At 52.2% G+C, this 20,828-nt stretch overlaps 1 protein-coding gene across 1 annotated transcript in view; it reads right to left on the reverse strand.

Moving 5' to 3' along the window:
* PTCHD1 (patched domain containing 1) overlaps nt 1-18,465 on the reverse strand; it is a 43,309-nt gene extending 24,844 nt beyond the window's left edge. The window contains exons 1-2 of the mRNA XM_080564656.1: nt 17,967-18,465; nt 6,146-6,806 (exon numbers count right to left, since the gene is read on the reverse strand). Coding sequence (XP_080420782.1) covers nt 6,146-6,806; nt 17,967-18,395 — 1,090 coding nt within the window. The 5' untranslated portion in view covers nt 18,396-18,465. The remainder of the gene's footprint in view (nt 1-6,145; nt 6,807-17,966) is intronic.
* Between the last annotated feature and the right edge of the window lie 2,363 nt (nt 18,466-20,828).

Raw genomic sequence — 20,828 nt, forward strand, 5'->3', positions numbered from 1 at the left:
AGAACTGGAGCGAGGGAGACCGGCAGGTGGAGGAGGTGGTTGATCAGCTCGCCTCGGGCGGAAGGTGGTGACTTTGGTGAGAGGACTGTGGTAGGCTGAGGAGCAGGGTGACCTGGTGGCCTACTTCTGCTCTTCCCCTCCAGGGACAGAAACGGCAGGTGGTGTCTGAGGGTCTGCAGGAGATGCGTGACTGCTTAGAGAAGTGAGGCGGGGACCGAGGAGAGGAGAGCAAAAGGAGAGGAGAGAGGAACAGCTAGGAAAACTGCATGCCTGGGAATCTACTCAGAGTAGATAAAACCAGATAATTCTGTTGGTTTATTTATTCAAGGGGAATAAAAGGAGGAAAACACAAATTGATTAGGTGTAAAATTGAGCTGCGCAGGATTGAATTGGGAAAGCTGAGCAGATGGAGTGACAAAAAAAACCCACAACAATACACTTCCAGGGCACTCCTGGGGAACTGTTTGAGAGCCAAGGATGCTACTGAAGAATATCAGGAAAAGGGTCAGGGCAATGGGCACAGCTGTGGCTGAGGAGAAAAAGGTGAAGCTTGGGGGGACCAAAACACCCTGAGATCTGTGCAGGGATGAGGGAGGAGATGCTATGCCTGGAACAAGGAGATGGGAGAGATTTACTGGAGGGAACTGCCCCAAAATGCAATGGGACAAACAGGAGGAGAAAGGGACGGGGGGCAGTGCAGGGTGATGCTCCTAGCTGAGGAACACGTCTCTCCCGGCAGGCAGGGACAGGAAAGGCAGGCTGACAAGGGGAGCGAGAGAGCTCAGTGTGGGGAATAAAGACAAGAGAGGCTCGGTACGCTTCACATTTTTATTAGCTGGCAACAGAAAAACTGGTGGAAAAGTGCTATACAAAGTCAAACATCTGTGTGTCTGTTACCTTTACGTGTGGACTGAAGGGCACCTGGGAGACCTGTGCAGGAGCTGTTTCTTTCTCTTTGTAACCCTCTGTATGTAACCGATGTTGACACTTTGGTTTTATCGAATATAGCAAACACTTGGGTGCTTGATAGGGGAGATAATGAATGCTTTTAGGGCTTCCAACCTGGCACGTCTCAGTTCCCTACTAGCACGTTCTTCCCTAAATCTGAAGGAGTGGGGCTGGCACTTTACAAGCTGCACAGGGGGCAGGAGCCCTGCTGTCCTGAGCACCCTCATCCCCCTGGGGTCTCCACACTGGCTGTCGGCTGCTTGGTTCAGCGGCTTGCTGCCTTCACGGTTCTAACCCCGCAGTCCTCGCACCTCCCTAGCGCTCTGTGTCACCCCCATCATCAAGCACGGGGAACTGTCGGGTACCTCCCAAAGCATCAGGCACCGCTGGCCTGTTCCTCCTGTCCCTGGGCACCCTCCCACCGAATGTCGAGGCGCTGCTGCCACTCTGCAAGAGCTGCCGCAGGTGCCGCGACACGGCAGCGTGGGACGAGGGACGCGGTAAGCATCCGTGCCTATTTTGTCGGGTTTCGCACCAGGCTCGCTACCCTTCTTTCAGTTTACAGCAAGCTGCAAGCTCAAGCTGCTCTCCTAGCTGCTAACTGCGTTTCCTGTGCCAGCGTAACCAGCAGCGCGCTTTCCGACCCCAGGCTAAATATAAGCGTATGGAGCTGGCCCCGCGTCCCTGCCCGTATCTGGCAGCGCCTGGCAGCCACCGTCACTCTACAGAGCCCGTCCCTGCCACCGACTTGGCAGCCGGCAAGAGCCGCGTCTCCCCTAGCGAGCTGCAGGAGCGTCTGAAGGGACAGGGAACAGATTGCGAGCTCTCTCCTAAGGACAGAGGGCAGCGCTGGGATTTGCTCCTCAACACCTTCGTCGAACGCTGCACCCTGCCTGCAGGAGGTGAAAAAGTCACGCCAAAACCTTATTCGGCCAGCACCGCTGGTTGTTCAGTGGCTTATTTTGTTACATTTTTTTTTTTTGAGGAAACTGATATTTTTGAAGGATTGGCAGTTAAACAGCATTTAATGCATAAGGGAAACTTATGATGAATACATCAGCATCTGTGCCAGACCAAACATCTGTAGATTTCAGTGGAGCAGGCAATTGGAAATCAGGATTTTGATTCTGCTTTTTAGCTGACATGATAACTCAGCTATTTTAAATTCAGCTGAATTACGAAAAATTTTTTTTTTTTTGATATATAATTCTTAGGGTCAAAAATGGATAGACTTATTGCAGCAAAGAATTCGACGTTAACTCGGCTTGTGAGTACCCCTGCCCTTAAATGACTCGTTTACACGCTGCTAAATGCAGATGCTGATAGTTTTAAGGAACCGCCGAGGCACATGCTAATTCTAAATATGCCCACATGAACGGCGGGAGCCTGCCAAGTTTCACAGGCTGCGGGCTTCGCTCTCACACTAGAAGCACCTGTATAAACCCAGGGCTTGCGATGAAAGGTTCCCCGCTGGACTTCAGGAGATTTCCCCGGAGAAGAGGGAGGCGGCAGGCAGCGTGCCCTCTGCCCGCTGGCCTCCGTGGAGCTGGAAACCTGCCGCAGCACAAACATCACCCCTGCAGAGGCACCTGCTGGGCACATGCAGGCAGGCACCAGTGACTGAGCTAGCGCGACTTAATGAGTTACCTTTCATCGGCTGAGCTACGGCAACCCGCCTTAATTAAAGAGGAAAAGAAATTAGGAGAAACTCGCCATGAAGGTGATTAAACCCAAAGCACGGGAGGTTTAAGCTACTATGTCATATTTAACAGGTGGTGTAGGCAAAAGATGTTCCTGTCTGCACTTACTCTGAGCTTGGGAGTGCAGCTTGGTAAGCCGTGCTAATTTAATTGCTTGTAATTGTCCCAGTGGCGCAAAAGCTAAGGAGGCAACACATACAGAGGCTGGCACCCTTCACTACAGATTGCTTATTTTTGGAAATGGCTGGTGCTGAAGGGCTGTACAAGGTGGATAAAATTGAGTAGTACAGAGCACACTGAACTGAGTATTTTGCAGACATATTGCCTAAATTATTAGAACAGGCTTGTAACTGGACAAACTACTTAAGCTATTCAGAAAGTAATTCCTGAAAATACGAAAAAATAGGCAATTGCAAAACATTGCTGACCGGCTTCAGTTAATGTATTTTGGAAGGGCGGTGATGGTATCAGGATGAACTTAATGAACAGGAGAAATGGTGTGACATAAAAGTGCTGTTGATTCAGCAAGGACAAAGGTAAACTTCAAAATGTTGGAATAATCAGTCGTGCAAACAGGGTAGAAAGTCACACGAATGGTCTGTGAATTACCACACGCCACAAACCAATCGTCAACCATTTCATACTGCTGAGAAAAACGAATGTCATATGGGGATATATGAACAGGAGTGCCATATGCGAGATGTGTGAAATAATCCTCCTACTCTACTCGGTGCTTGAAGCCTCAGCCCGAATCCCGCGCCCAGTTTTAGGCACTGCGCTCCGTGGAGGGTGCCGAGCAGCCAAGAGCAAGAAGACCGCTGCAAGGCCAGTAAGCACCGCCTGAGGAAACCTGGGATGAAATGGAGGAGGACTGCACGAGTGAAAGTGGTCCCAAATACGCAAAGAAAATAAATTGCTTTCCAGATGCAGGGAATGAATAATGGCAGCTGAGCTGCAAAAGGGGAATTCGGGTTAGACATGATGTATGCTGTAGCGGTAGCACAGTGAACCACGGCAGGAAGCGACCCAAGGAGAAGGCAAAGTTCGGGGCGAGAAGGATCTGCCGGGGAAGACGTAATCTTTGTCCTGTGGCAGAGGTCAGACGATGTCTGGAGAGCCCCCCCTGCTTCGTGCTGCTGACGAGGAGCTGAAAATCCTCAGCTGCTGTAAACCGGGGGAACTTCATTAATGATTTATACTAGCATAGGGGCCTTGCCTGAAATGTGTCCAGCGTAAGCATTTTTTCTCTGTAATTTTTGCTGTTAGGCATGAGATTATGAGTAATAGCTATTGGGCTACACTGTTAGCCAGAAATCCTTTAGCTTTCTAAAGGTCAGTTAATCTATGATCTAATCTGATGGTCACTGAAATTAAGAGGAAGTATTTCAGCTGGCTGTAAGGGAAAGTGGTTTGTGTCTCTAGCCTTCAGTTACCTTGAGCTAAACTGTCCTTTACAATCGAAGCGATGTATAGGAATGAAACGTTTTGAAATGCATGATGAATCGTTCTGTTGTACTGCAGGATAAAAAAAGAAAAGCCCTGCCTTTCCAGCTAGTTGCTGGTTTAAAGCAGCTCTCGTAAAAAACTCCCAAACATCTTTAGTGCCTTCTGTTCACCTCTTGATGCTCCCACCCCCTGGGAGACTCAATGCAGCCGGGGATATTCCCTTATATATGGGAGACCCCCATGAACATGGCTGCTCTGCCCTGGCTTGCTTGCCGTGAGAGCTGAGCTGTGTACCTGAAAATCACTTATTTAAGAGTGGAATACTTCAAGTAAGCATGACCAAAACCAACAGGAAAAAAAAAAAAAAGGAAAAAAGCAGAGTGAGCTATACAGTTCAGTAGTTAAAGGAGCACTAAAATAGAAGTGTGAAATTCTTCATAGTTATCCGTAAGTCTTTAAGGATTTCAAGTCTCAGCATAGCCGTTACTAGTGAATTGACAATTTGGAAGGTTATCTCAGGAAGCAGATGCCTTGATCCCTAAAAAGAGCTAATATTTCATATTTCTAAGTCACTTTCCCCAGGTACTTTCCTGTCCGCAGCTGGACTTTAGGCTGTTTTTCTACTATGACTACTCTTCTGTAACACATCTGGAAATCTCCCCCGCGTGCTTATATAAACTACTTAGTTTGAGGAAGAGATTTTTGTAACACAGGCGTAAGCATAAAAACCCACAAAAGAAAACAAAGAGTTGGGTCAGAATGCTAGTCTTCCTTCGACTCGGACTTCTTGTGCTGTTTCACAAGATTACGAGGCAGTTTAATTTTCATGGATGTCACCGGAAAACAAGAGTGACACGGTGCAGCCGATGCAGTGTAGCTGAACTCTCTTTGTCACTGAATATATTCTGCACGTTAGCTGGTAGTGTGATGCACTGAAGCATAGTCTTTAATTAAAGTGCAACAATACCGCAGACATAGTACGGGCATGGAATAGGAACCTGGCGCTCGATATAAAAATAGCTGTGCCAAAACGTGTCGTATCACTACACAACGTGACTAAGTCAGTAGAGACACTCTTACACTTGAAATCTGAAGTATTACTGAGCACTGATTTTCAGCCGGGAAAGCTGTGATCAAATCAATGCATGTATTATTCTCCGCAAATGAATAACGCTGAGAACGAGGGCGCATTAAACACCTACAGCGCGCAGAGCTTTTCACGCTGTTTATGAACCAAACACAAACAGAGAGGCTGTGAGCTCCCCAGAGCTCCCTCTGCCTCCCGCGAAGCCCTCCTGCCTATCTGGCTACGACGCCGGGGTTCCCCACAGACGCCCCGAACCACCTCCACCGGTGCCTGCCCTCCTCTCCTCCTCCTCGCCGCCCTCAGGACAAACACCCCACAGCACAGTCGGGCCACGGCATGAGGCACGGGGACTGAGCAGGTGCCACCAACCCTGCGGCCGGGGCCCAGCCCGAGTGGGGCCAGCGAGGCTCTCACGCCAGGGCTGGAAGTGCTCCCTGCCCCAACTCAGCTGCCGGGGATGTTTCATGAGCAACACAACCCAGAACCCAGCACTGCACTCGTCCCGTGGGCAGGCGCCGGCCAAGCAGGGAGCAAAGCACCGCCCTGCTCTGCAAAGGAGCCAGCTCTCCAAAGGCCCGTTTGCCTGCTGGGGCAGCCGATACAACCCGTCCAGCAGGAGACCTGTGCAGAGGTCTCCTTCTACCGCTGGCCGCCAAACCAAGGATCAAGCGTCCGCGGAACAGCAGCAGCAGGGCTCCTCCCTTGCACTACGTGTGGCACCTGCGGGTACTTGGTGCTCACCCCCACGTGGGCATTGTATCACACAGCAGGGCACTGCGCACCACCAGGAACCCAGGAATAATCATAACGTCCAGGCACGGTACAAGCTGCTTAGGAAATGAGCTGGCACAGCGCAGCGTTACAGGGAGCAGACACCGGGAGTCATGCAGTGATGCTTCTCCGCTGGCTGGGAAAGGCGTCAGGGAGGCACAAACACACAAAAGAGAGAGTAGGAGATAGTTACCTAACATGACGAAGGGGATCCCCAGGAAGGTGGAATTGTATTTCCCACCAGTGAGATTGATGATCCCAGCTGCAGTCAGGGTGGCAAGGGTCACGGTCAGCAATCCCAGCAGGCCAAGCCAGGGTTTGCTGCGGACACAATCCTGCATGGAGCAGCAGAGAATGGCCAAGGTGACCACAAGGACCAAGCTTGTGATCAGGTAGCGTTCTGACACCCTGCTCGTCTTCTGGAAATCCTCCTTCAGCGAAGAAGAAGTGAAAGGGTACATTTTGACTTTCCTGTTGGATTTCTGGAAAAGTTCAACAGTGTCACAAAAAATGGATTCCCACTTTTCTGCCACCATGTCATTCAAGGAGTTGATTGCCTGCAAGTAGTAGGTGAGCTGAATGGCTTCTGCAGACTTCACCCGGTCTTTGCTGTGCACAGTAACCCCACCAAGCTGATGCCCGTTATACACTTCCCTGCCATCCTTTAAGTGAGTAATCGGATAAGTGATTGCAAAATTAGTTCGATTAGAAGAACGAGCAGCCTTTAATTCCTCCAGCACATGCACTATGTCGTCCACTATGCATGTCTTGTCATTGTTCAGGATACATATATGGGCAAACGTGTAATTGAAACCAGGTCTTTGCACTTGGATCCTGGTCACAGCAGAGTGCAACTACAAGGGAAAGAGAAATCACAGACGTTATTCATCAGTCCATCCCGCCCAGCAGCAGCCAGAACAACAGCGGCTCGCGGCCTCCGTCCCTCTGCTATTCCATCTAGGCAACGGCAGCGAAAGTTCTGGTGCCTGCGGTATTAACGGCACGCTCAGCGCACAAAAAAAAAAAAAAAAAGGAAGCATGCATTAAGGTAGCAGCCCGGCCGTTCTCCCACGTCCCTTGCAGGTAGGTGAGATGACAGGGGTGGCGGCAGCCCGGCCAGGTCAGGGGAGGCCGTCGCGCTGGTGACCCCCAGGCTGCCTCTCCTCGTGCCCTGAGCGCCAGGACCGTCGGCACAGCTGGAGCATAGGTGCCAGTGTTGGTTAATTTGCCTGCTTTTTGCCTCCCTCCCTCCCCCATCAAACCCTCCACCCGCTGCAGAGCGAGGAGTCATGGAGGAGGCACCAGTTTTCTCCTCTCTCTGTTAATCAGAGGCCTTCGTTTCAGGGCCTGCAGGTTATCCCCGCTTATTGTTTGCTGTAGCAGCTTTTAGTGCAGACTCCTTTTTAAGTTGCTTTGTATTCTGATGAATTTTTCTATGAGCTCTGACCCACAGCACATTCAGTTATTTCTGAGCATCAGAAGGGCAGAAAAATTACACTCTCTTTTCAAAAAAGTACAGAAAAATCTTGCAACCCCTTCTCAATCCATTTTAGTTAATGCTGAAGAAACAAGACATCTAAAAGACAGTAAAGCAATAACCCTAACAGGCAGGATTGCAATATTTTTCAGATGTAGAGTATTGAGTTTGCTAATGTCTTAGCAAAGTACAAACTGATTTTGGGGTATCCCCTTGTGAAACATACAGTCCTCATCCACCACTGCCACTGTTTAACTCCTGCTGTGCCACGCTCGCTGTGCAAGGAGCACCACGACCTCCTGTATAGGTGCTCTGCAGGCCAAGACCACATCACCCACCACAAGTCTGACCCTCAGCAGCTGTATAACCTCCTCTATGCCCCTCTAGCAGGCATGGGGACACCCGAAAACCCCAGCGTGGGTGCCCCAGCATGCCACTGCTTCTGCTGCCTGGTGCCAGCATCGTGTGAGGCTGGCAGCCCACACTCAGCACCATGCGTCCCCTGGGCTGGCTGAAGGGACCGGGCACCAGGGGAGCTTGTGACTGGACTGGGAACAGAGGTACGGGACCAGTCCATCCTCACACCTGGACGGCAGGAACCACAGGAGGAACACCTCTGACTGCTCTTCCTTAGAGGGGGAATAGTAATTTTCTGCCTTCATATGTCGAGCAAGACAAAGCGGACGGGCTACAGGGACATGAATCCCTTTTTTGTATTTGCATGTGCTGTTTCCCAGGGAGGACAGGAGGTTGTTGTACCAAGTCGAGAGGCTGGGATTAGGTGACATTTACTGGAATTAGCTCCTTCTGAAGAGAAACACTGGTTATAAAGCAGGAGATGGTGCACACCACAGCAGCACAGCTCATATACTCGTCTGGTGACAACGGATGACATGTCTAATACTCATGGCTCAGATCCTGCATCTGCTGAAGTTAAACAGTCGTGGTGACGCTTGTGTGCTATTTCAGACCTATCTGCAGAAAAAAAAAGAACCACCATTTAGATGATACTATGAATCTGATTATTTTGTGATTACATTGCCTAATCTGTGATGGGTATAAATTTAATTAAGCTGCCTCCACTCCTCAGGATGATATGATGTCATATATGCAAAAAATGCAAACTTCCTATATTCTCAACATGTTTTTCTAGCAGCTTGGAGGTGTGTTTTTCCACATTTGAGCAGTTTTCATTTTCTACAGAAGAACAGTTCAGTATTAATAGTAGAAAGATTTGAGAAATGAAATGAACTAATAAACCTTTTCCCAGCACTGGGAGAACACAATACCTTGCCATGGTGAGAAGGAAATTCTCCATCTTGCTGGGAGAACAAATAACTTCCTGTGCAACAGATTAAGGGCTCTTGCACAACTTTCTTCTAAAACAGAACATTAAAAGGTTTGCAAGAACATGCCAGAGAAATGAGCCTGTATGGGGAATTCATCCCATCTTTCCAGTTTGTTCCTGCCGAGCTCTGCAAGAGCTGTTTTGTGGTATGAATACAAAGGTATGTTGGTACAGGTTGGGGAAAATGCCCTGGCTTACGGAATCAAAGACAGATATCTGATTTTAAGCTTTCTTTTTTTTTTTTTTTTTTTTTTTTTTTACAATGGCAGCTGCTGTATGTATTTCATTGACAACGGCTGTAAAACCAGATGTCATATAAAGTACAGCTGAGGACAACTAGGAGCAATAGAAGGAATTTACTGCCTGTGTTGTATTAACAATACAACAACTTCTGAAAGGATCCATCCGGTGACACAAAGCAGGAGAAGGGAAACTGTTGCATGAGTTTCATCAAACAGCGTGTTGCTATTTACCTGCTCTGCCTCGCCACTGCATTTGCTTCTTTCTACATCTGAAGCACTTTCTGTTAATATTTAGGTTATAAAATAACCTCGTCTGTCACAGCTGCTACTTCATCTTTAGCAGAAGGCTAGAAGCTAAATGCCATCCCTAAAGTACTAATCACTTCTTGGAAACGATGATTTCAAGCTCAGGGTCCCGAGGTGCCGTGGTGGCCCTACAGCCTGCTGCACGCCCGTGCCTCTCTCCCCCCGCTCAGCCCCTGCACCCCATTGCCTCGCTGCTGCCTCCCCCCTGCCAAACTGCATCCCCACGGCCCCCAGCTCTCCTGTGTCCTGGCCTGGAACCTGGGAAGCCCCAGGAACCTGGGGCTTGCTAGCAGGAGGTGGCACAGCCTGCTGTCTGATGGGGACTGTGTCAGCACAGTAGGTTTTGAGTGGCAGGTGACTCTATGCTAACTGAATCCAGCAGATTCTCATTCACCCAACTGTTTTCTTCTCCTTACTGATCCTATTAGCAGAGAAGGGGAACTAAAAGAACATCAAAAGCTGCCTGAATAGTTTTCTTGAAGGGAGACACGTACTGCCTGCTCCTCGCTCGCAGCCTTTTGGGTTAGCTAGCAGTGCAAGTAACCATGAGGCAGCTCACGGCTCAAATGCCAGAGCACTGCAGCACGAGAGCTGCACAGCATGCCTAAGCTCACTGGTCACGGTGGCACGCACTGTTTTTGGCTGAAAGTGCTCAGTCACGAAAGAACAACTTACACCTCTGCCTCTCCACCTTTGTTTCAACAGCGCCCATCCCTTGCGATTCCCCTCTCCCTTCCGAAAGCGGTGTTTGGGTGTGCCGCACACCGTGGCAGAGATTTCTGGAACAGCATTTTTCTCTCTCTTCAGCTGTTTGCATTCAGTAACACCTTGGCCCTGCTCTTTAAGTCCCATGCTTGCTGATCTGTTTACTTCAGACAGTGACGGTGGCTTCAACGGGGAGACGAACCCCCTCCTGCTGCTTGTGGGTACGGGAAGCCTGGCGTGAAGGCCTTCCATTTCACCTGGGAGAAACCATTTGCTCCACAGCCTCGGCGCGCCGCGGCCGCGAAGGTTTCCTCAAGCTGTTTTTGGCTGCCGGTCCTGCTGGCTCTGCTGTACGGGCAGGGAGGCAGGCGCCGAGGCGCAGAGCTGCCCGCTGGGCTCGGCTTCGCTCTCCCGGGAGGGCTTGGCCCAGCGTGGGGCCTGGCACGTCCTGCAGCAGGGACAGCAGAGCTGAGCCTGGAGGCGAGGGGCTGTACGGAGAGACAGACGCTCAGGACGACAAAGAAAGCTTGCTTTTACTCCTAAGTCCGTGCAGGAGATCCAGGGAGCCACAGGAAGGGGAGAGGAATGCCTCTAGCTCCGTCGCCTTGCTCAGAAGTCCGTCCTTTAACGCCAATGCGAGCACCCGCTGTCAGAATTTGGTCGGCTCCATCAGGTGACGAGGAAGCCTGCAGCCTTCCCGCGAGGCAAACAGATCCCATCCCAGCAGGGAGGGGGCAGAAACTGCTGATTCATTTGCAAAACGCTCTGATCCCAGAAATCCTCTAAGGCCACGTTATGCAATCTGCTGCCCTGATCAGAGCCCGCCAGGGTCCCACTCCTCTCCTGGCAGGACGACAATGGAGGGACCAGCAGTGGCCAGCAGTGTCCCACACAGCCCCTAGCCAAGGAAGGTACGGGACACGTCGGCTTTCCCAAGCTCCTATTTCTCACTTGTGGAAAGACAGACATCTTGACCTCCCAGGAGCCGGGTCAGCCATGGGTTTTGATGTTAAGGGTGTGCACAGCTAGCTTGTGCTTATCATACAGGCTGCAGAAACGTGTTCGGTTTTGCTGCGGAGCAGTGATGTGCGGTGTTTTATAGGTGACATTACTCATCATAAGGACCTGACTACACTTTGTTGCTTGACATATAGTCGATGAATGGCCAACTAGATAAAACTAGCTAGGTATATGTATGTCTTCCCCTATCGCAAATGAGCTGGCACATAGAGACGTGTTTCACTCATGGGAATAAGATCTTTACCACGCCACATTACATTGCCTTTGCTAATATTTGACTCAATTTAGTCTTTCAGTCTATGTCTGATGGTTCAAATTAAAGATGAGATTCCCTTTAGCCAGTGTTGCCAACTCTTATTATTTTTTTATTGTCATTTTCACTAAGTCTGGTGTTTCTCTGAGCCCTGAAGCCTGAAGTGGTGTGATTTTTTTTGGAGAATCTCAGCTTTCATTACATGAAGAAAAGTCTGATCTCACGGTTACGGAGAGCCTGAGAAGGCTCAAAAATAAAGCAAGGAGTGAACTCATTATGTATCACTGCTTCAAGTCTCATCACTGCTTTAGGCTCTGTATTGCTTTCTAGTTTTTCAGTCTTAAGAATGATTTTGAATACAGGCTTCACTCTCACGTGAAGCTGGTTTATTCTTTGGGTAATTTTTACAGGTAACTTGTGCCAAAGGAAATGAAGAGAAGAAAAAGCCTTTATTGGATTGCTGTAAATTTCTCCACTTTTTCTATGATCTCAGTAATGTTTGCCATGTTCTACCTTTGCGGAGTGCTTTTTTTATGCACTTTGAGAGACAGCCTCAGTGAAAAAGTAAAAGGGTTATGGGAGAGAAAAAGACTTAACAGAGCTCCCGGCCTAATTCACAAAAGAAAACACTGTGGGCTCCACAGACATGGGCAGAATTAAACCAACATAAATTTATTTTAACCAGAAGAAGGTGTGGAGAAGGACGACAACGGAGCCTCTGAGCAGGACCAGGCCCTGAGGCCAGCCTGGGTACCTGGGTTCAGGACAGTGCTTCAAGGGAGGCTGGTGGGGAGCAGCCTCCTGCCCAAGCCGTTCTGGCCGAGGGATGGCAGTTGCGTGCACTGACAAGTCAGGAAGCCAGCAGATCCTAGCAGCTCGGAAAACACATGGAAATTGTAGCTGGACTCTTTTACCAGCAGTCCTACAACCAGTTTTCCTGAAAAGATGCTAAAATACTAGTTTATGGAAGCTATGTATTTTTACAACTATTTTTTCAGCTGTCCAAAACATGGTGAATAGTATTTTCTCTAAACAATTTTCAGGTAATTAAAATCTAAAAATTGTTCAAAACACAACTCATCAACCGAGGGACAACAACTACTGCTCAAACATATATGCTGGCAGCTATGTGTGCATTTACTTTTCCATCTACCTTACTGGTAGCTACAGATAATTGCTAGCTAAGATTTTTCTTTTCTAATCTTAAGTGGAGAACCTTTCCTAACCAATGTGGTCTTAATTTTGACCAGCACCCTGGCAAATCCATCTGGATTTGTTTCAATGAGAGGAACACACTCTGGTTCGGACTGTGACTTTTCAGGCTGACTGCTCCTGGAGGAGACATGATGCGTGGGCTGCGCAAGTCCAGTATGTGAAGCACAGCCAAGGACTCCGAGATCCATTTCTCATGACAGGTATGGAGACTTCACTCTTGCTGCTGATGTCACATTAGATCCACCGGTGTCCTCCACAGAGCTACCCTTCTCCATGAAGACCCTTCAGTCCTCACAGCACCTCTCGAGGGGACTGGGGATGCAGTGCAAGCTCGTATGAAGGGCTCCTCCAGCAGCGGTGTGATGGGTGGCCCCTACCTCGTTGCAGAAAACCTCACGAGCTACAAGCACACAGCCCATCAAGTTCATCAGCGACTTAGCCCCTTGTCCTCTCTCCCAGCAGGAATGAGGGGGTTCTCCCATACACCCCAACTTCAGGGCTTTTCTTCAACTCACAGCTTTCGGGAAGCCCCAGCTTGGTTGCTCTAGCCGACTGCATCCCTGCAGCACTGCCTGGTCCCTGGTGGCCGTGACGCATGGTGTCCCCTGAGCTCTGGTCCCTCCTCTGGAGGGGTGACAACCCCTCAAGGGAACCTGTCCCTCGCACACTGTGCTGCGGGAGGCAGGACCTGAAGCGACTGGGGGCTGCTGCACATGCCTCCCCGCGGCATGCCACTGGCCATCCCTCTTCCCTGGCTGTGCCTGGATCTCACCTGCGTATCTTAATTCTCATCTGTTTTCGCATAAGATACGTTTTAGCCCTGCAGCATTGTGCTGCTATGACAACAGGCTTGCACTTCTGCTGCTTTCACGCCCTTGTTTTTCTTGTATTAGGACTCTTCCCCTCGTCTTACAACCTTGCTCTGAAGACATGACTTCATCCTTTTTTTTTTTTTTTTCCTAGCAAAATGCACTATTTGTTTTGCTGACAATTTCTCTAGAAGCACTGTTAGTGCTGAAGCTATGCAGAGAAGGTGAAGACTACTATATACATTGCTAGATCCACAGCTGGCTGGCTGCCTCCAGGCCTTCTGAAGTACCTTAAGTTTTAAAATGCAGGGTTGGGTGCCTTACGCTAGTCAGAGCTGCACCAGCCCCAGCCTTCAGCTCTGCTACGGCCAGCACTGACTTCTACCAGCTTTGAAAACAATGGCTTCAGCGTGCCATGTTACTACAGCAAAGCAATTAGAAATACCACAAACACAGGAACATAAATATAGCTGGTTCCTCCACGAGTTTCCTCACACGTAGAAAATAAATGAGGAAATCTGGAAGGCCTGCGGACAGAGCATGCAGGCACACACATGGGCAGACATAGTAATTAGGGAGCAGAGAGAGGAAAAGAAACCCAAACAAGTATGAGGTCTGCAAAAATTTGAAGTTTGACTGTCTTGCTTTGCAATAATCAGAAGTTATGCAGTGCTTAAATAAATGTGTGCTTATACATGAATATTTTAGTATTTGCTTGCACGTGCAAATAGGTATTTAATCAGTGAACTAGACACATTGATGGCCAGTTCATAGGAGAGAGGCAATGTGTAAGCACTGTCTGAAAATATGTAGTTAGGACAGTTTCTTTCAAAGAAATAAGCCTTCAACTACACATTTTTGTCTAGGCAAACTGTAAATAAAATCCCTTTTAGGAAGGCATGTCACATTTCATTCCCTTTTCATCTGTGCATCATAAGTAGAGTTATTGCTAAAAAATATTAGTACTGTGTTAATGTTAAAAACACAATAATATAAGTAGAAGAGAGTCTACCCTGCAAAAAAAGAAAGCTTTCATTACGAAAAAAAAAAGTCTATTGTAGTACAATGCAGTTAAATGGCTCTAATTATGGAGGAACAAACAGGCTCAAAATGTCTCAAATCCTGGCTAAGTCAGAATACGTTTTCAGGGCTTCAAAACATCTGGCTAGGTCCATATTTCCAGCCGGTCTGTGTGCCTTCAACCTCCCAAGTTTCTAGCTGCAAGTGGAAATATCGCAATGAACTGGCAGGGGGCTGCTCTTACGCTATTTTTAGGCTGGATTCTAGGCTTAGATGAGCTGTACAGAATTTACACTAGCATTTGAACTTTTGCGCAATGGTTCACACCAAATATCCAAAATTATTTTTGTTTCTCCAAGCACTTCTTGGAAATACAAGGGTAACAGCAGACTTTCTTCAGCTGAGTGTTCATACTTCCTCTCTCTCTTTCTCTTGGCAGAGTGAAATCTTGAGGAAGAAAGAGGTCCTGCACTTGGACAGCAGTGGATGCAGCTGCCCTGTGCGCAGCTGTAGAGCAGGTGGAGCAGCGAGCATGGTGTCACCACTGCCCTCCAGCACATCCCAGCCCCAGGATGCATCTCTTGCATATTCGAGACTCTCTAGAGGCTTCTCTTGGACCATCCATTCCAGGACATGTTTAGGTTTCTCCCCTTCCTCTCTTCTGCAGATGGCTAGGACAGTTGGAAACGCAACGGATGGCAGGCACAGAAACACTATAAGCATTTACGGGGAGTTATGAGAACTACGGATGGAGATTTACTTTTATACAAACAAAAACGGTACTCGGCATCGCCTCCAAGCCAGAACTATGCTAGCAGGCAGCCACATGCCTCCCTGCTAATTAGCAGGAGAGACCTTCCATGGAGCAGCTTGCGTGTCCAGCAAGATGTGCCGTTGCCGGGTGGGCAGCCAATGCCACACTGGCACAGGCATGCTGTGCCCCATGACTGCTCTTGCCTGGGGAGTGCTGCCTGGGGTCTGGGCCCTTTCCTAAATCTCTACCTGGCCAGCCAGCGGGGTGCTGCACAGCTGTGGCAGCTGACAGCTTCTTGGGCTGACAGCCAGTCCATTAGGAACTGCACTAAGCCAACCAGGGTATTTTGAAGAAGCCACCACAGAAGTTATTATAATAACCAATTCATTAATTAGGATACTAGATTGATTAACTTTTGACAGTGCCACTAAGCTCTAACTGCTCAGACCCCAAAACTGCATAACCCGCATAACTCTTTACCGGGGGGATGATAATGGAAGCTCACTTCTTCCTCTGCCGTAGCCAGAGAAAATCTCCTTCTCTTCCCCTTCCATGCGACCAGGGTAGCAGTAACGGTGAAGGCTCGTTCCCTCCCCTCCGTGGCTGGTGATGTAGGATATGGCCAGCAAGGGAACCTAGAAAGGGTGCTGCAAGAGCAGCCGGTGCCTGCCTGAGGCTACCTTGGGTCTCTCGTCCACCTGCGAGCGGGTGGAGATGCAGCAAGAGCCCTACGGGAGGAGACGAGGCCTCTTCTACAGCAAAAGCTCTTCCCTGGGGAGGTCATCCTTCCCCTGAAGGGGAAAGGGAAGTAAATGCTGCCTGGGGGGTTCTCTGCCCTGACTGCACCCCCATGGCAGCATTCAGAGGCGTGCAGGTGGGATCGCCCCCGGTCCATCTGCGGAGCAGCACTGGCTGGCTTTGGGCTGGGGGCAGGGGGCACGCTGCAGATGCCTTCGTTCCTCTCTGCCCTCCGTGCAGCCGGATACGCATAGGAAAACCTTGATGGACACCTTTTCCCTTCCTCCTTCTCTCGGTGAGTCCTGCTGACACAGAATGATGTAGCCCTGCATCACCACCAGCATAACAATACTGGGAGCTGGGAGCTCTCCCTCCTGTTTCGCTGGGTTTCGACCCCGCTGGGCCATCCACGAGGTTGGACGGGCAGCTGCCTGAGCCCGGCTCTGCCCGCAAACAGAAAAACATTCAGGACAAAGGCCATAATCTGTTCTGCACGAGGCACACTGGAATTAATTAGATAAGTAAAGAGTTGGAAATAATGCATCAAATACGCCTGACAATGTCAGATTAACAGTATGAGTAAACAGTCAAATGGCAATGCCGTTCATTATCTCACTAAATGAAAAATAATCATTTTGTTGGCAAATTCTGTCTGTTAAAAATGAGGCAGCATTAAACACTGACAGAACTTTCTAAGTTATAGCTCTTCCGCCGATATGATAAATCTTATGCAGAAGTTTGCTTGTGGAGGGATTCAGAGCAACATTTATTTGTGTGTCACTGTGCTATCGATAAAACTACAGATCTCTGGAGAAAGCAGTACAGAGAAAAAAATCCATTATCATTACTGTCCTGTGACTGAGTAAATGTGCATACACTGGATGCGAATGCAATCCGCGGTACAGGAAAACGAAGGAATGAAAACCGTTTCTCTGGAGTTTTCTCGTTCGCCGGTACCGTTTCTGTGCCTGTGCTCAGCCAGCCTGTGCTCGTTAGATCTGTCTGCTGATTACCGTTGGGTAACACGTTAACAGCAAGAAAAGAGAAGCGGAAAACAGCAAGTGGCTCTGTGCTACAGTCCTGCATGTGGCTACGGTGGAAATAGAAGAGAAATAAATCCACTCTAACAGTTATTTCCTTGTTTAGTAAAGAGCGACATCTCCCCAAAGTCTCTCACAAGCGGTATGTGCACCTTTTTTTCTTTTTTTTGGTCATTTGAGAGGAGACACTCCCTGAAGCTATTAAGAAGAATTAGTGTTGGCTTTTGCAGGGTCTGACAGCCTGACATTCAAGGAAAAAGGGGAAAAATAAAAGCCATGCCGAGCCTCTGGGGTTTCCGTAAAGCAACAGGGAAAACGTGCCGGGCTGAGCCAGCCACACCTCTACCTCTCTGTGTGTGTTTGGTCGTTCGGCACCCTTTCCCTCCGTGCACCCGACCCTCTTAACACCCGGTTTTTGCATCCGTCCTCTTCGCTTCTCCTTCCCAACCCCTTCCAAACTACTCCGGCGCAAGCTGGTGCACCAGCTCGGGCACACGCAGGTTGCCGACATGTTATGGCACACGGTGCGGCGAGCCGTCCTGCCAGGTACTCGCACGCCCAGAGCCCTCAAAGTGACACGGGGGGACGCTGCCGGGGGAATTGGGGTGGCCGTGGCGCTCCTCACCTCCCCGAGCCACCCGCAGCGCCACGGGGGGCCGGGAGCGAGGAGTGGGGCGTCTCCTTTGGGCGCTTTGCTCCGGGGCACCGTGCGATGGGGAGGGATGGGAAGGGGATGAGGAGGGATGGGAAGGGATGGGAAAGGATGGGAAGGGATGAGAAGGGATGGGAAGGGAATGGGGAGGGATAGGAAGGGAAGGGGATGCCCGCATGCAGCACCCCCAGAGCATCCCCGGCGCCCAAGTGCTCGGCAAGTTGGAGCGGGGCAGCGGTGCTGGTGGGCAGCATCACCCGGGGCGAGGCGAGGCGAGGCGAGCGAGGCAGGGCGCAGGAAGGAGGCAGCGGCCCCCGCTCCGCTCCGCTCCGCTCCGCTCGGCTCCGAGCCGGGCCGGGCGTCCCAACTGTTGCGGGGGGCGGCTCGGAGGTGCGGGCACGGCGGGGGCCGGGGCCGGGGCGCCGGCGCGGTTACCTTGAGGATGAGATCGGTGTGGTGCTGGTCCAGCATGTTGGCCTTGCGGAAGGAGGTGATGATCACCCTGCCGTACCTCCCCGGCGTCTGCAGGTCGGAGTAGAGCCGGTGCTTGGAGCGGTTCACCGGGAAGAGGCTGTCCACCAGGTTCCTCTCGATCTTGGCCAGGCTGTGCGTGGGGGCCAGGAGGTGCTCCACGCTCTCCTCCACCTGGTAGCGGCTGAAGCTGGCGCCCAGCAGGATGGAGATGAGCACGGGCGCCGAGGCGAAGAACACCGGGTGGCTGGCGACGAAGTGGCCGAGCCGGGAGAAGGACGTCCCCAGCCCCCTGTGCAAGACCTGCCGCAACATCCTAGTGCGGAGGGCGCGCAGGAGGGCGAGCGCCGCGCCGGGGCCCCCGCGGCTCCCCCACGGCCCCCGCAAGACCATGGGGCAGCCCCGCCGGGCGCCGCCTCCCCGCCGGCCGCGGCTGCGGGGGGCCGGGGGCCGCCGCCGCCGCCGCCGCGCGGGTGCGTGCGAGCGGGGCGCGGGGGCGTGCGCGGGGCGCGGGGGCGCGCGCGGGGCGCGGGGGCGCGCCCGCCTGCCGCCTGCGCGCGCGGGCCCCCGCCCCGCCCCGCCCCGCCCTGCCCCGCACGGCGCTGCCGGAGCCCCGCGGCCCCGAGCGGCGGCGCGGACCGCCGGGGGCACCAGCCCCGCCGCCGCCGCCGCCCCCCCGCCGCCCTCAAGGGGGAAGGCGACGGCGACGAAGGGGCCGGCGCCGCTCGCCGCTCCCCGCCCCCGCCGCGGAGTTTGCGCGGGGCCGCCCGCAGACTGCTGACTAATCCCCCCGCCGCCGCCGCCGCCGCCGCCGCCGCCGCAGGCGGGCCGGGCGCCCGCAGCCCTCCGCCGAGGGGCCGCGCCGGGCGGCGCCTCCCGCCGGGGCCGCGCTCGGGACGCCCCGCCCCGCCCCGCCCCGCCCCGCCCCGCCCCGGCACTGGCACCGGCACCGGCACCGGCACCGGCACCGGCACGTCCCCGCGGCGGGGGCTCCCCCGACGGCCGCGCCGGCCCGCGGCACCCGGGCTGCGGAGGGCAGGGCTGCCCCTGGAGGCCGGGCCCCGCGTTTGTTGGAGCCCAGCCGGGGCGGGCCGGGGGTTCCACGACCCGGCCGGAGGGAAGTTTTGCGGCCCGGCAGCCGGTACGCCTGTTGCTGCCTGAAGCGGCGGCGGCTCCCGGCTTGGGCTGCCCCCGGGCCGGCACGGCCCGCAGACCGACAGCCCCTTGCGTTTCGGTGGCGTCTGACCCGAGCTAACGCGCGGTCACGGGCGCTTCGCCTCCTTGACACCGTTCCCGTCTCCTCGCTCGCAGCTGGGTCGCGCAGCCTGAATGCCAAACTCTGCCCGTGTTTCGGTGCCTCTGACGCTCGGCGGAAAAGCGCCGAGTTATGGCCACTCGTGCCCCCGCTTCCCCCGATGCTCCTGGCTCGCCGTGCCCAAGGCCGGCACGCACTCGGGAGGCTGCCCGCAGTGCCAGCCCGGCTGCTTCTTGCCTGCCGAGGCCAGGGATGCGGGTGTTTGTGCTGCGGGCCCGCGCCTGCTCGGCTCTGCTCCCCGCTGCACCAGCCCCAGATCAATCGAAGGAGAACAGTTCATTTGAATAAAATCAGAAGAAAACATCAAAGATGGAAACAGCAGCCGAAGCACAGACAAAGGAGACGATTTGTCTCAAGTCTCCGCAAAGTTCAGCAGCAGATCAGGACACGGAGCCCAGGTCTCTCGTCTCCCCACAGAGCTGCAGGCAGATCGAGCAGAGGTTGGCTTGTGTTACTGTTAGGGAGAAGCATCGGGATGTGCCTGGTGCCTTTTGTCATCAGCAACGAGCAAAGAGCTTTTGTCATTGCTACTGGCAGTGTCATTTGTGCTGGTATTTTTTTTTTTAGGCTCCATTAAGTGATTTTTATTTTATCATTATTAAGAATGAAGGGGACTATTAATTATTTCAGTAACCAGCCAGTGGCTGATTCACGAGTCTTGCAGCGTACCTCAGTGAAACCAGTATGAGGACCTGACATCGGGCCCAGTTCTCAGCACGTTACAGTGGGGGAGCTGCAAGGAGAGGAGCAGCTGGGTCTCAGGTGCTACTCTGCGAGGAGCAAAGCCTGGCCGAGCAAAGTGCCACCCTCGCTTGTAGGGGGAATCCCCAGTAACTGGAGCTCCTGGCAGCAGCCTACAGGGCAGCGCGTGTTCACCTGCTGAGCAACACCCAGCTCCGCGTGTCCTGTGGAGGAAATGGAAGGGAGGGCAGGAGTTCTGTCACGTATGTGTGCTACTCTGCTACAGCCTTGAATGGCCCTTTGCAAAATAGATAACGATGTCTCATTGCTCTAGAGTGTTTCCAAAGTGAATTAAGGCGAGAACGATGGGAAGAGATGACCATACGATGAGGTGCAGATACTGGGAAGAGGGATAATGAGGGGGAGGACAATATGATTATGTCCTTTCAAAGCGAACGCCTCAGGGCAGCTACTTTTGGGGACAGGGTGTAAAAGGGAGATAGGGAAGACATGACTCAGAGAGACGGCACCTGTGCAGGGTTCAAGTCTGCTCTCAAGAGCAGACCCGTCCCCTGTGAAGCACTGTTATCGCTCAGACCTGTGCAGACAGCCTCGACCCACGCTCGGGAGCTGTCAGGAAAAGAGAAGGCCAGACGGGTCCTGTTGGTTTAGCATGAGGCCAAGCTCTCTCTGCTGGGGCTGAAAGGCTTGGGTAGGCTCCCCACAGCCCAGGCCGCAGGGCTTTAGGTCTTTGCAAGCGCCAGAAGGATGCTTTGAACAGCCAGGAATGAGCATCTCTCTATGCATCTGCTCCAATCTTGTCACAATAG

Source organism: Anser brachyrhynchus (genome assembly GCF_964034855.1).
Source record: "Anser brachyrhynchus genome assembly, chromosome: 1".
In the NCBI taxonomy this organism is placed as follows: Eukaryota; Metazoa; Chordata; class Aves; order Anseriformes; family Anatidae; genus Anser; species Anser brachyrhynchus.